The sequence below is a fragment of the Trachinotus anak genome, unplaced genomic scaffold, assembly GCF_046630095.1.
Source record: "Trachinotus anak isolate AG129_WGS33_773 ecotype Australia unplaced genomic scaffold, CSIRO_AGI_Tana_v1 ptg000004l, whole genome shotgun sequence".
NCBI classification, from domain to species: Eukaryota; Metazoa; Chordata; class Actinopteri; order Carangiformes; family Carangidae; genus Trachinotus; species Trachinotus anak.
In genome coordinates, this window is record NW_027273855.1 from 21,842,814 (window position 1) to 21,858,547 (window position 15,734).

Sequence of the window (15,734 nt, forward strand, 5' to 3'; positions counted from 1 at the left end):
AAATAAGGCCGTTAAGTATCAACATGAAGCTTTACATATTGTTTGTTTAGTTGTGTCTGTGAAAGCACAAGGATCGCTCTACAATTAAGACATCACATAAGAAAGTACAACACGGTGACTTTTAGTATAGGAGAACAGAGGGGGCACATGTATGATGATAAACTACATAATAAGCAAAATAAAAAATCAAAATTTCACTTCTGTCAAATCACACAAACTGTTCTCTCTCCATGCTCCCATCAGTCACACAGGCCTCCCCAGCCTCACAATCATACAATATGCCTTCATTTAATGCAGCTTCTCATCCTTTGCCCGCTGCCCATGTTAATTACAGCACAGGCTTGTATTTCAGACATCACAGACAGGGCTGTAATTTACCGAAGGGTTCCATAACATATTAGACGTCAAACTAAAGCCCTGGTCACAACTACTGGCACCCCAGAAATTCAAGCACATAATTCAGAATATATCTTCAGAAATACATGCAAATGAACCAATTTAGATAGAAGAAGATGGAAACAAACAAGATAGATGATATTCTGCAGTGCCAAAGGGGCATCCTGCATCTATAATGATGTATATCTATGTATGTAAAGCCAAAGACCACAGACGGTGGCTACGATAGACGTAAGTGATTTTAAATGTGACTGTGAATAAGAAAAACAATTATCCTGGACATAGGAGAGTCAGGAGGACCCTGCGAGACCCTGGGTTCAGGTGGATCATTACAGACCTGCACATGGAAGTAATCTATTTAGCGCAGAGGTCATTTTCAAAACAAAGATGCAACTAGTGAAGTGACATTAAAAAGAAAAATGGTCTTGTATGTTATTTTTGGCAACAGGCATGCTGCAGCATTTCAGCGCAGCAGAGCCTCTTCAGAATAAAAGCAGGTAAACAGCAGTAGTCAAGTAATAGATATGATAGACAAATACACGTGTATTTCACTCTATGTCACTAAAATGCAAAACATGTCCCAGTTGCAGCAATGTGCCTGAGATACAGCAAATATGATTGAGAAACAAAATCTTATTTACATAAGATTTTACATCAATTGGGACTTTAATTCTGTCTTGAAGCAAGTTTAATATGTTGAAATGAATGTTTAGACACAGGTGGAATGTAACTATTAAGTCCTATAAAAAGGATTTCACGATTGTTAGAAGTTCACTGTAAATAAATGTTGCTTACATAGTATTTATTTACACAAAAATGTCACAAATTATTTCTTTAAAAAGATTTAATACTCTTCCATCATCTGATATGAATTTTGTTTTATTATTAACACAATTTAGTGTATTTTTGCACATTTAAGTTCCTCCACATAGAATAGATGTAAAGTTTGGCTTATGGGACAGATATATACTAATATCTTCTGCCTCTCAGTGTTGCAGTGTGGCATCACAGGTGCAACTGCAGACCCATGATGAAAGATTAACCTAATCCCCAAATGTAAATCTCATAACTGTACATCCAGTTTTGAGAACTGCATAATCACCGCCACTCAAATGAATCAGTTATCCCTGTGAGTGTGATATTACTAATCTAATATAACCCTAAAGAAAAAACAGCTACAAAAACAATTTGGGCTACTGATGATTTACCGTTATTCATACAGACTAATTGCTCTCATCATGTGGTGATTACACCAACTGCCCCACTCCAGGACACTGGCAGGGGCCAATTAGCTGCTGTCTTGAGGCCTCTCTCCACAGCTCGTCCTCCCTGACTGTGTTATGGCCGAAACTAAACCCAGTAAGCCCAGCCTGCATGATTTTCCTTTGTTGGTTGGCCAAATGGAATACAGACTTCATGAATAAACAAAGATGTTGTGGCTTTATAATGCTTTTGCAGAATAACAAGAATTATAACACAGACAAACAAACAATGTAAGTCTGTGTTTTCTCAGTGGGGGGTTCTCTCTCTGTTGTTTTAGTTTTTCAAGCCAGATGAAGGAATACTGTATCAGCTGCAACAGGGAAATCTTCCCTACACCGAGCAGAGATCCTGAAGTTGCTCAGCTGTAAAAGTAAAGTCCCATTTTATTTAATAATAGAAGAGGCTGCTGTGTGGGGGGACTGGCTGCCACAGCACACAAACCTCTGAGTGCACAGCCCCCCCCCTCCCACACCCCCTCCCACAGCCAGCATAGTGACAGACACAGAGGCACTCAACTGGAAGCAAAGAAATGAAGGAAGAGATGGTTGCACATGGACAGGAATGGAAAGACGTAGAAGTGGGAAAATGAAGGAGTGAGGATAGGATAGAGAAGAGAAAAGGGGGAGGAATAGAAAGATAAAAGGGAAAGGATGCAGAAAAGAAAACGCAAATGGAAGGAGTGGTGTGGCTAGAGAAATTCAGGACGGAGGCACTGAAGGATGAAAGTTCATAAGGACTGGTTGTTAAGCTCACTGCTGAAGAAGAGACTGATATTAAAGACTAAGATCTGTGCAATTATTTTTATTTAGGGACTGTCCTATAGAAGTTCCTCTACCACCTGAGGCAAGTGTAGATTATAATATGTAATAAAAACGGGATTTATCAAATGTATTCATTCCAGCTTTTTTGTTTTTTTCTTTTGGTAAACTGAGGCTTTATGCTTTCTTGCTTTCTTGCCAAATCCAGTAACACATTTATAGAGGTCAGCAGATATGAAAAAAGTTTTTGCTGCTCAGGTGCAGGCTTATTCACAGAAGGCACAGAGCCATGAAATAAACTGAAACACCCGTCAGCCCTGCAGAAACACAGATGCACCACTAGAGAACACATGAGGCATTCAATAAACAAACACTGCAGCGTTGTCAAACAGGCAAAACACATCTCCAAGCACTTTTCTTTATGATGTGTTTAAATTCCAAACTATGTTAAATCATCATCAACCGCGAGCAATCAATATGGTCTGATACTGAGTACCACAGCTTAAATCAGGGTACTGGTATCAAAGGAGAAAAAATCATATATTATTGAAATGAATATTTTTCATCAGTTTCTCTAACATGGAGCGGGAGAGAGTTAAATATAGAAACACAGTCAAGATTTAGTTTCATCCCAGAAAACATTCCCAAAGAGAATTTAACTGGATGCAATATGCAGCCAACAAGCAGTATACAAAAAGAGGTGACGAGCAAAAAAATCCAGTCTATCACTCCTGAGGCTCACACAACACACACTAAGGGCTTTGCTAAGGAAACAGGAAGAACTGTTAAGTCTCTGAGAGAAAAACTGTCTCATGTTCACCAGGAATGGATCAATAGTTTGCATGATTTAGACTGACAGAAAATGTCACTCTGTCATCAAAGGTCACACAGCTCTATAAACCTTGTTGAGGTGCAGTTAATCAAATGGAAAAGAAAGACAATCCATCCTAAACTGAAGGCAGAGCTGCAGGAGCTGCAGACAACAGCAACTGTCATAACAAGTGGCATTATGAAATAAGAAATGAATGAAATGAAAATGACATTTATAAAAAGGATTCTGAAATTTAAAAAGATCCTACCAAAAATCTAACTTCACAACTGTGAACCGCAATATGTAGATATGAGAACTTTGTAGAGGTATGACTAATGTGGGTCAGATATTACCCAGCCACACAATTTTTTGTTAAGTCAAACTTTTGGGTTGTTACAGTTGAGTACGGGGCGACAAAGATGCACAAACAGGCGACAACAAAGGCTGCTGCTGCGCAACAATGAGCTGATTATTCCAGTGACTTCATGCCTCCAGAGTGGCCTGTTCATCAACAATTATCCGCCCCAGAAATACAGCGTTAAATCGACACAAACGCTTGTGTAGCGAAACTGGACGTACAACAATGCTAAGTTCTAGCTACACAAACGATCCCTGTGCGGGACAGCACAGAAAAACTTAAACCAGACCGCGATGCCGTCTCTGCTCCAGCTGTTTGATCTGAGCTGCAACTCTGGTACATCTCTGCCACATAATAACAGCTACAGACGTGAACATGAGAAGAGTTGTAGCATGCAGAGGGTGCAGTACCTTGGCTGTCGTCTTCAGGCGGGCGGCTGGAAGTGAATGAGTTAGTGATGCTGAGTACAGTGGTGGTGAATGGATGCTGGGCTGCCTAGCAACCAAACCCCCAATGAAATAAATGGAAGGAATTCTGACTAAGAAAATATGCACAGGTCACTAGATGTATTTAATTAATTAAAAAAACATTTCTCTTTTCATGTGCTTATAGCTGAGCTCTTTTTAAGAACTTAAAACTCTATTTTCTTCTATTTTACTTTTTTGCCCCTGCTTTTAACTCTATGTTTTCTTTTGTTTTTATGCTGTTTTATGCTGTTCTTTTTTTGTCTTTATGTAAAGCACATTGAGTTGCCTTGGTATGAAATGCGCTATATAAATAAAGATGCCTTGCCTTGCCTTGCCTTAAAGGTTAGTCTCAGTGCTAGGCTGCACTGATTGTGTTGACGATTTGGTGATGTTGAGGTAACTTGCTTCATAGTAACTTACCCATCTTGACATGAAAATGTGGTGTGTACAGTATAAGAATAAGATTGACACAAAATTATATTTGATTTTACTTCTTTATTTGTTGTATTTGTGCGACAGTAGCTCAATATTGCTCAGCAGTCCCATAACACTTTGACTGGGGCAAACACCAGAGTGTCTGTCAGTCTTGTACCACAACATGTTAAACTGAATTGCATCCTCTCCAGACAGCAGCTAAATCTACAGCACCCTCTAGTGAATTCACTGGGTAAGTGGGTCACTATGTGGAACAGGATTGATTTGCTCTGTGGAAGGATGTTGGGCACCCTCTTGGCTACAAAGAAACCCTGCTATATGAGACAAATCCCCATCTATCTCAAGTGTTTGCCAGGCCTAAAATATGAAATCCTATCAGTCACTGAAGAGAGCACAGCTCTCATCGTATGTGAGACATCTCCTCCAGAAAAGGTGTCTTCATGCAGCCTGTGCAAAGCTGATCCATCCACAGAGGAGCCTCGTGCTGCAGAGGGGTGCGGCGGGGGTAGAAAGTGTACGAAAGGTCGTAGTTCAAAAGACAGCTCAGGGAGGCCATGTAGATGTCTGAGAAACGACACAGACGCCTGGAGAAGTAGGTGGGGTTGTGGCATGTTCTGAAGATGCTGCCAAACTGGGGGTTGAACAAGTTCTTTGTCATAACCCTGGGACAGAAAGGATTTAGGGTAAAAGTTAATATGATTTTAAGTATGTATGCAGTCATATACTCAGTGGTGGATGAAGAATTCAGCTTCACCCACCACTAAATATATGACTTGGTGACTTAGATCTTTTAGCTGAGTAACAGTAGCATTAACATCACGTTAACAAGTTACTGTCTTGCATTCAACGGTAAATAATGCAGGCACAATGTGCTCTGACTGCATGATCATATATTCTAAAATTTTTGTTACTCATGCATTAACATGTAAACAGCATTTTAATGTTGCAGCAGGTCAGGGTGAAGTTAATTTTAACTACTTATATATACAGTATATACAAGTGTATACAGTCATTATACACTTGTAGGCTAATATCTCAGCCTCCACAGTAACAAGTAACTATAGCTGTCAAATAAAGGAGTAGAAGTATGAAGTACCAGCGTACCAAGTGCTCAAATAAAGTACAAGCACCTCAGAACTGTACTAAAGCCCAGAGCATCAATAAATATACCATGTTGTATACATGACAAAAGCAAGGTCACTGGGTTCATTGGGAGGTGAAGACAAAAGCTGCGTTCGTTTTCTACTTCCACTGAGTTGATGGTGAATGTGAGCAGCCCCCGACTGCAGGGGTGGGGTATATAAAAAGACTGCCGTCAAGTTGGACATATTCTGTTTCCCGTAGGTAACGTTCTGCAGTGACGGCCAAAGTGGGACAAAATTCAGCATGGATCACGTTAAAGCAGTGTTTCGCAGCGACATATTAAATCGAATGCACATCATGACACTCACCTGAGTTCTTCTCGTTCTTTCTGCCATTCCTGAAAAACGTCTTTGGAGTCCGAGTCCCGATGTGTCTACAATAATGAAGAAAACAACACGATGAACAAATCTACTGCACTACACTTAGATGTAGATGGAAACTTTAACATTTATCCATACATACAAAGAATAATCTGATTCTCAGTTTAAAGGCGAGATCTCCGTTTGTGTGTGTGTGTGTCTCTTTGGTGTGAACAAGGGCGAAAAAAATTGTCTTTACTGCATTTTTGTACTTTGTTCAATCATTTTCACTCAACCCAGTCACAAGCCAATCGAGGCTTGTAAACACAAGTTACATGGACTCAGAAGCGGTTTGGTAAATGAATCATCCTGTTGTGTCAACATGTCATCATACCAGTAAAGAACCAGATTACAAATAGCTGGAGCTGAGCATCAGTGCAGATTGTGGTTTGCTGTCAGTTCATTTAGCAATCTGAGGTTTACCAAGTATAAGTCACTGCTGGCTATGAGAGGTCAACATCTGTGTCCTTTTACCCTGAATGCATTTGGATTGGTGTTGGTTAAGTCTGAGACATTTTTTTTTTTGCTGTGTCATCAGTGTTATTTTGTTTGCTTGTGAGTGAACATAGAATCCTGAGCTTCACTCCTCACCTGCAGGCGCTCCATCAGCCCGGTCAGAGCCTGCAGCCAGGTGAGGTTCAGAGCATAGCGGTCTGTGCTCACCACTTTGGTTTCATGCTCCAGCTCAGGTACTATGGCTGCTGTACGCCAGCCGTGTCGCAACATCAGGTCCTGCAACACAGTGTGAAATGTGTTTGCATGTACTTCAGTAACAAGGTTACAGTCAGATTTCTTGAAAGAAACCTGATTTTCCCTGGTAGATTGTCATGCATATGATCAACCCAGTTGTTCATGAAAAAGTTTATGACATCCATGTGCATGACGAAAGACTGCACACAGACCAGGATGCACAGTGTCCTCTGTCACCACTACAGTTAAAATCAGTAAGCCGTGCTTCCAGAGTAAGGTTAAGGGTAGGGGAGAAATCTTACTGACCTGCTGCATGCATACCTGGGTTTACAGTAACCAGGTTATGCAGCGCATGTAAGCTTGTTTGAGAATAAACTGTGCTGCTGCTGGTTTGTAAATCACTTCATAACCTTGAGCTAGAATACATTTGAGACAGAACTAAACACTATCTTTAAACCTAATTTAAAAACTCTGCTGTTCTCTTGTGCCTTTGGTTGACTGGTTTCTCTATTGATTTTGGGGCATTACATCTTATTACTGCTCTGTATATGGACTATAACCGTACTTTTGCTTTATTATCATTTTTGTTTATTTGAATTTATTGTAATTGAACATTTCTTTGTATTTACACCTCATTCTATTCTATTTTAAATGATTGTACTTTGCTCTTCATTTTTCTAATGTATTTCTTTGCTTTGTAAAGCAGCATGATATTCAGTGATATACAGAAAGTTGCCCTGCCTTGTTTTCTTTGCTGATGAGACACACAAAAGAGAACTTAACTTAATGTCGTTAAGCTGTTAATCCATGTCTATCATTCTACTTTTCTGAACCCACATCAGGCAGTCTGTACTGCCATCTGCTGTTTGAAATTTTCAATCTGCAGCCCCTCCGGCCCCACCCAAATACCCAAATGGAAATTTTCAGGAATGTGCAAAAGGTAGAGACAGTGGTCATCCGCCAGTGTGCATCTGTGTTTCTTTATCTTTAACAGGGCCTGGACCACAGAAATATATAACAATGGCAAATTATGATTTTGATCTCCACCATTTGTAACTGTAGTTAGTTTTATAAAGCAGAACTGGAAAGTGTCACTTCTTGTTCATTGGGAAAGTAAAGTTCATTAAATGCATAAAAGAATTATTTTAACCATAAAAATAAGTTAATTATAATGTGGATTTCTGAAGCAGTGACTCATCAGTGATGACATCACCGTGCTGGGACACTTACAGCCAAGTCGCTGTAAAGATGGTCTCCAAAGTAAAGAACCTTTGATCCTCGCCAGCCTGTCAGTCTGAGAAAGTCAAACAAGTTTCCCTGCAACACAAAAGAAAACCACAATCCACTGGATCTTCTCTTTAGTTCATCAAGACACAAAATGCAACAAGTAAAAACATGGAACATCTGCAACATGTAAAAACACAGCCACAATCCTTAGGATTAAAGGACCAGGAGGCAGCTTGAAGACAAGGCAATGTTTCGTTTTCAGAGAAGTCAGACAGAGGTCTAAAGTAGCACAGACCTGTTTGTAGATCTTCCCTTTGTCCAAACTTTTTATCTTTTCCCATCGAAGGTCTCCATTATTATCCAGGAGTCTGAAAGGTCTGTCAGAGTAACAGTTTCAGAGATTATTCTCCAAACCAAGAGACTCAAGTGAATGTATCAAGTTTGATGTGACTGTTGAGCTCTGCTAAGTTTTGATGCAAACTAATTTCTGAATCAGAGTTTCTGAAACATTTACTCACTTGATACAGTCAGTGAAGAAGTGAGGTTTGTCTGCTTGTACAATGACAACATCAAAGAAGTCTCTCCAGTTTTTTCCGACCATGTGAATCATCCCTTTATCCCTGTGGACGGAAAAAAAAAAAAACTGGTATAACTGACTGCAAAGGAAGCGTTTCCTGTTATTATGAGTGGCCTCAGATAGATAAGACGTACACAAAGCTGAAGGGGCTGTTGGTGATGAGGAAGAGTTTCTTTCCTTGACTGACCAGTCGGTGCAAAACAGCGTCTGTCTCCTCTCCTCTCAGAATGAATTTATCTATGAAGAAAAGGAAGGAAATCTTCACGTATTCATGTAAATAATGTCACTGTATGTGCAACAATATTCTGAATCGACAAAGTGAAAAGAAATTGATTTCTTACTCAGATCTTGCATGATCCATTTGTACATGTAGCCTTTGAGGTGAACCATGCCAATGGCTTCCTGGGGATTACATAAATGACAGATAGAGGCTGTTCATAACAGATCTGTGTTATTCAACAATGTCATGGTACTTTGCCAAATCTAGCATCTAGAGTATTTTCTGCTGAGAGATAAATCTGAATTAAAGTCGCTCAGAAATAAACGGTCCATTATGTGAAAATGGCATCAAGATATAATATACTACGATGAAGCAGTGGACATGCCGATTATGTGATTGAATTACAAAATAAATGTAAATGTAATTTGTTATTTACTGATTAACTGATTTGTGATTAAATTACAGTTACTAATCAAAATGTATGGAACGCCTACTTTTGGCATCTCTGCAGACAACATGGGTCAAATGAGTGATAGGTGGTTGCTAATGAGGCTCACTGAGGCCAGTTCACACCTGGCTTTAAAATGTGTCTCCACATGCGTCTCGAGTGACCACTTGTGATCAGAGCTCACCTCCCCACTTTATATGCAAATAAACATGTATGTGTTGTTGTTTTTGGCCAATCCGACGGGTCAGTGTGAATGTGTTTGTGTTTGTGTCTGAAAGGGAGAGGGAGGGAGAGAGAGAGAGAGAGAGAGCAGGGCACGCAGGGTAGAGCAAGTTAATACACTGCTCACAGCTCTACACTGAAATAAGGATTTAACCATTTGAATCAGTAAAACCTTTTCGGTTTGTTGTGAGACTGTGGCGGAGGAGGTCAGTAAAGCAGGTGGTCCTTCAATGTGGTCAGGACGCAATTGTGTTCACATTGCTAAAAGAATGTGGCCACACTGGCCCAGACCACCTCTGAATGTCTGAGTGATCAGATCTCAAATGTGTCCTCAATGATTCTTGGGTGTTTTCACACCTGTGCTTAGAGCTTTCCACTTGTGATTGGGTCACCTGAGACGGATGTTAATCCCTAACTTAACGCTGTGCTTTCATTAAATGTGAATAGATTGTGACATTGTAAAATTAATGGTACTGAAAAGTAATCAAATGTAATAAGTTACATTCATTTGATGAAGTAATTAACAAAGTTACAGCGCTTATTACATTTTAACAAGGTAATCGATGATCTGCAACTATTAGATTTCAAAAATAACCTTCCTAACACTGCATGCCGTAGAGCCCCGTAACTGGAAACCTCAGCACCTAGAGGAGAGGCAGTTATCATCCTTTGTTCTACCCATGACGGTCTTGCGCAAGCTTTTAACTGGGCTCAGCAGATTCCTGAGTCTCCAGCTGAGGAATCACAATATGTGAAAACTTTGTAATAAATTAGGTCAGTGTGTTCCTCAGTGTGAGCTGCAGGGTGTGGACAGAACTAAAAACAAAAGAATGTAACATTAAGCACTGTGAGCATCAGGGGGCACACTCACTGAGACGTCCTTGAAGAGGTGAACCGGATCATATTCAATGTCATTGGTGATGAAAAAATCATTTGCCACAGCCAAGAGAGTCATCTCAGGGATGGAGAAGATGTCCATGAACTGCTTCACCTTGGGTCCCTGTGATAAAAAATATATTTTAATGCTTGATAATTACTCCTGCTTGTCTATGAGGGGATGCAGTAAATGTCTGTAGAATTATTAACATTCATTGTGCCCCTCCGTCCTTTTGAAAGACTTCTTAATCACATTTAAAACTATTTTCACTACGACCTCTAGCCACAAAGAGTCTACCCTGGAAACAGAGCCAAGTCCCCAGATCAGATTAGCCGCACCAAAACTATTTTCAATGGGACTGCTTCAAGGAGGATTAGAGGATGGGGAGGCATGCTTCCTAAATGAACCAAAAACCATTATGTTCAAAACATCAGGCCCCAAACTGCTCCTAATTAGGAAACAGGCCAGATTACCCTTTGTGACTGTCAGACTCAATAGAGATTCCGGCTTTTCCTGATTGATTGGGTACAACTTGTAAGTGTCGTAACCTAAAAACAAACGAGTTTGTCCAGCACAGTGTTCTCACGGTCAGCTTTTTAGGGACAGGAACACTGTTGTCAAGCTGACTCATGACGACAGTGGAACAAATGAGATTACAAAAGTCACCATCAAGATTTATATAATAGTAAAGCCAAGCAAAGCCAGACATTTGAAATCTCTGTGGACGGTTACAGATTTAATCCTGAGCTACATCCCTGTTTGAGAGTGGTCAGATGAGATTATAACAGATGTACTCGGCCCTCGATGTTAAAACGGTCTTTCTCATCTGTGCCAAACCAAAAACAAACAATCATAAAATATCTGAGAGCAGATGCGCAATAACTGTGGTAAATGTCAGGCAGCTCTCTCCATCCTACAAACACTCAGAGGCCTTGATATAGCTTATCAAATTCATTTTCATGTTAATTTTCATGTTCATGTTTTTCTGTTAAAACAAAACATCCTCCTCACCTTTCCATAGAAGCCACTATCCTGCTGCAGGGGGACATGGTAAGTCCCCCCAAAGAGCTGAAGGACCTCCTCGTCTGGAACTGGGCTCAGGCCCCTGGGAACATTAAATGTGAATTAATGCACTGGAGCTTAGAAGCACACACACAACATATAGTGATTTTACTTTCAGCAGCAGGGTCATAGATAAAGAAGCTGAATAAAAATATATGGATCAAAACCAACAGTTAAAAGCTGTGATCACGATCGTTTGCTAGGTAGCATTTCAGCGTAGCCGACTAGTTCAACCTCTTACCGATACACTGTTCCTGGCTGAATGTAATGGAAGGCATCTATCTTCATCAGAAGACCCTTTTGCAGGATTAAAAACAAAGGAGGTTCAGCTTCAGGAAAATGCAAACACTTATCTTCCTGCTGTGGGACATTTGTGATTTTAAAGAATTTACCTTTTGGATGTCATAGTGAAGACCCCGAGCAGCAAAGTTAGGGATGTAATCATATTTGCGGATGTCCTCAGGGTACTGTCAGACAGGAGAACAAAATATATGAATTCCTCTGAGTCTAAAAGCAGCTGTGATGCAAACAGACTTGATGCAACTACCAAACAACACACCTTGAAGTGTTCAATGAGGAAGCTTCTGGCCGTGTTGTAGATCATCGTGTTGAGCGCGTTTGAGTACAGAGCCAGCGTGTAGTCGTAGTCAAAGCCGTAGATGTCCACTTCAGCCAGGTTGACCTCGTTGTTAGCGTAGACGGTGGAGGAGTTGAGGAGGTTACAGGCACCTGGTGGGATCAGGTCTGATCCAGGGAGAACAGATGGGAAACCCTCGTTCAGATGGAACCATTACAAGTCAGGTACAGATCACATCGGACAGACACACGTGACTAAGCCAAATAAAGGGACAAAACTTTCATTTGAGGGAGGCCAGGATTAGGCCATTCACATTGTCTGACGCATATTCTGTTATATGATGAAACCTGCTGATTACGCACTTCTGCAGAGAGGAAAGAAATAACTCTACTGCTGTTTTCAATCTAGTGAAGCTGGCAAGCTCACCGGAGGTTGCGTAAGGGGCGCTTCTGCGATGTCAACTGACTCTGCACTGAACTGAGTTGATCCAAAAAGAACAATTTGTCCGGCCCTAAAATCTACAGTATTTAATGTAATGTAACTGCTCACTGGAAAACCAAACATGCATAACCTCTTGTAGTAGAGGTTATTTTCATTATTTATTTTGTCAGTTTTACAAGCCGCTACTTTGATAACAGTCACGCAGCTAACACATGGACACAGATTAAACAAACAGGTTACAGTCTGTGTCTGAAACAGTCTCTAATACCCTGGCTGGAATGTGAGCCCAGGACTGTGTCACTGTCTATAGGAGAAATTGGGCCACGGCCTTCTGTCCTGGGACAGTTCAATGAGGGCTGCAGCTGGGCAGCAGACATGCATGTACCAACCCTGTGGCTAGTTTCCCTCCAGCCACTCTAATGCTGGAAATGCCTCTTTCCATGCTGAGTCACATTTCAAAAGCTTGGACCCATTAAACTGTCTCACTGAAAGAGCAGCGTTAATGAAAACCCATTGGGGGGAGAATTCATGTGTTGCACTGAGGCAGTTACACAGAGAAAAACTTTTATATGAATGTAAAAGGAAAAATGTGCAGAATGAAAGGAAAAAAAATGAATGTACAATGTACATCATAATACAGTAATGCTGCAACTAAGCACTCTTTAAGTATATCTTTAACTATTTTGAATTTTCTCTTCACAACATTTTAGAGGAAAATATTGTGTTTTTTGCTCTGCTACTTTTACATGACAGATATATTCCACCTTAAAGCCAAATATTTTACATTAACATTACATTCCAACAACATGGAAAGTAGCTAAATGAGTTCCTAGACCAGCTATAACATTAAAATGTTTTAGCATGGTAATGCATGAGTAATAATAAAGCTATGCCACTATGCTGCACATTAAGTACTTTTCTTTTGATACTCTGAGACCACCTTCCCATTGCGTGGTCTCAGACTTTTGGACCCCATTGTATTTTGCTCATGCACTACAAGTAAGACAGGAAGTCATCAGTTGTAATTGAGCATTTTACAAATAGGTATTGACACAAACTTATCTTGTGATGAGAATCTGATTGTTTCTTTCCGCCACTGTGATAACACACCCACCCAGAGACGAGCTTTGCAGTGCGGTCTGTCCTGTAAACATCCCTCAGGCTAAGTAGCTAACTAGCTGTTATGTCCAAACAGCTGACTCCTTCACTTTTTGGTCAAATGTGGATGACATGACATGCAATGATACTACATTAGTGACTGCATTACCCTGACTTTTTTCAGCATTAGCTAAATTAACTGTTGTCAGCTACAAGCTAGTGTTTGCCGTTAGCTAACGCTGGTTCGGTCTGTTTTTAAGTCGAAACAGAGGAAGTCCTGACTTTTTACCGACTTGTCCTCACAGTTAAGGACAAAATGCCTTCACTACCCGCTGACCACCGTGGTGCTGGGGCCGGGGCCCTGGTGACGTGGATGGCCGCACACGTCGCTGCTACATGGGGGAGACTTGAAGACAAGTCCGGGGGGAGGGGTGGTGGAGGGGGTTGGGGGCTCTGCTTACCGTGAACCAGCCGTTTCATGTCATTGTAACGGGACCACAGGTAGGACCTTTGGTCCATCGGAGCTGCGGTGGAGGTGTACGACCGTCTCCTCACACCGGTAAAACCCGGAGCGCCCACAGGCTCCTTGGGTCGCATCTTGTCCCCGCTCGTACATCTGTGCGGGGACTCGCTGCACGGCTGCACGGCGTCACTCGGCCTGTCCGAGTCCGAGCCGCAACTTTGCTCTTTTGTTTTTTCGCTGCCCTGCTTTCCTCCTCCGGGCACCCTGCTTTGGGTAGAAAGTCTGTTCACTTTAGTGGCTCTCGCCACCGGAGGAGTCCTGTTTCCTGTAGTCCACAGTGTGCGGGTCAAAGCTGTGCCCACGGTCTTGAGGGACATGTCTGCTGCCCGAGGTAAACACGTCTGAAAGCTGCCGCAGCTGCAGGCTGGCTCCGGTGAGCGGATGAAAACATGCGCTGGCGTTCAACGTAGCCTCTCCCATCGTAACCACGCCCCACGGCTCAGAGGGGAGGGGCTGCGGTTCCTGCAGCCAATCATAACCGCGGACCTGATGCGGTCATAGCGGACACCTATTTACATTTACAAGAGTAACAAACGCATTCAGCAGCTTTGTTTACTTTATTTACCATTGTATGTGCAACCATTCAGATCCTTTGCTTTGTAAAAGTAGCAATATAAAAATACTCCATTACAAGTAAAAGTCCTGTATTGAAAATTTTTACAAAGCTAAGTAAAGTAAAAGTAAAAGTATGTAAGAAAGTTAACAAAATGTATTTAAAGTATAAAAAGTAAAATTACTTTTGATATTACTTAGTAATGTGTGTGTTATATTGTGAGTGCCATAAAGTGGGTGTTAAATTATATTATTGGACTATCATTACTGATGCATTAATGTAGCATGAAGCATTTTACTTTTTGCAGTTGCTCCTGATGGAAGGATTCTACTTCATTTACTGCTCTGTAGATTAAGCTCTCACAATGCATTACATTTTATGGACATGTTTCTTCTGGAAAATCTTGGTTTGTAAAGTAAGTAGTAACTAGATGTAAGATAAATGTAACAAAAATAACATTTGTCTCTGAAATTTAATGGGGTACAAGTATAAAGTAGCATCAAATGGAAATGCTCAAATAAAGTACAAGCAGGCTATTGTGTTGGTTACTTATGATTAATGTATAACAATTACAAATTCCTGGCACCACAGAACCTAAAGTGTAAGTGCCCATGTTACTGGTGAACCTCAACAACAGGAGCTCGAGTGTGGTATGGGTTCCCATAGTCCTGTGAAGGTGGTCTTTGAGATACTCAAGGGCTTTGTTTTATATAAAAAAAAATAATTTAAACCAACCAGATCCGATTTTAAAAACCCTCACACATCAACCATCATTCATCTAACAGAAAAGAAAAACGAAGCTTTGATGGTGTTTTACTATCTGATAGTCTGTAAAATTAAAAAAAGAAGATATGCTAAAGCCATTTTGTCTACAAGAGAAATCTTGGCATCTTCAGCAATGGGTGTTTCTGAGTGTGATATATCCCTTAGTTACTTCTTATTTACTTTCAACACTCTCAGTAGACATTTCAAATTGCCAGAAGCACTAAAACTAGTTTCAGCAGATAAAACAAATGTTTCCATCTGAATCAAGAACAATGAAATATCTCAATTTGAAACTTGTCATTTGTCAAGACACTGTAAACATTTTTTAATAAATTACCATTTTATTTATCTTAACTTCTGACTGGAGATCTGGAGTTTATCAAACCTGTTCTGCCTTCTGGCCTCAGACACTGGTTCCACAAGTAAATATTAACCCTGGAAAGTCTGCTGTAAAATATTTTGTT

The 15,734-nt window shown here is 40.7% G+C and overlaps 2 protein-coding genes across 2 annotated transcripts in view; both read right to left on the minus strand.

The window, feature by feature from the left end:
- LOC139620932 (rap1 GTPase-activating protein 1-like) overlaps positions 1 to 4,014 on the minus strand; it is a 54,362-nt gene extending 50,348 nt beyond the window's left edge. The window contains exon 1 of the mRNA XM_071476994.1: positions 3,997 to 4,014. The gene's annotated coding sequence lies outside the window, so the exon portion shown is untranslated. The remainder of the gene's footprint in view (positions 1 to 3,996) is intronic.
- A 514-nt stretch (positions 4,015 to 4,528) lies between these two features.
- Positions 4,529 to 14,364, minus strand: nt5dc2 (5'-nucleotidase domain containing 2). The gene is made up of 14 exons (XM_071477006.1): positions 13,891 to 14,364; positions 11,873 to 12,057; positions 11,706 to 11,780; positions 11,555 to 11,610; positions 11,263 to 11,356; positions 10,246 to 10,374; positions 8,826 to 8,886; positions 8,619 to 8,721; positions 8,426 to 8,527; positions 8,203 to 8,284; positions 7,911 to 7,997; positions 6,582 to 6,722; positions 5,940 to 6,004; positions 4,529 to 5,150 (listed from the first exon to the last, which is right to left on the minus strand). Exons 1-14 carry the CDS (start codon positions 14,267 to 14,269, stop codon positions 4,889 to 4,891), a joined length of 1,821 nt encoding a protein of 606 aa, XP_071333107.1. The 5' UTR covers positions 14,270 to 14,364; the 3' UTR covers positions 4,529 to 4,888.
- Between the last annotated feature and the right edge of the window lie 1,370 nt (positions 14,365 to 15,734).

Bases quoted from the DNA above. Each gene is read 5' to 3' on its own strand.
- nt5dc2 (XM_071477006.1), bottom strand. From the start codon at position 14,269: ATGTCCCTCAAGACCGTGGGCACAGCTTTGACCCGCACACTGTGGACT. The intron at 11,781-11,872 runs GTGTGTTGTTTG...CCTGTCTGACAG, and splicing joins TCCTCATTGAACACTTCAAG to TACCCTGAGGACATCCGCAA. The intron at 10,375-11,262 runs GTGAGGAGGATG...TTTTTATCACAG, and splicing joins ATAGTGGCTTCTATGGAAAG to GGACCCAAGGTGAAGCAGTT.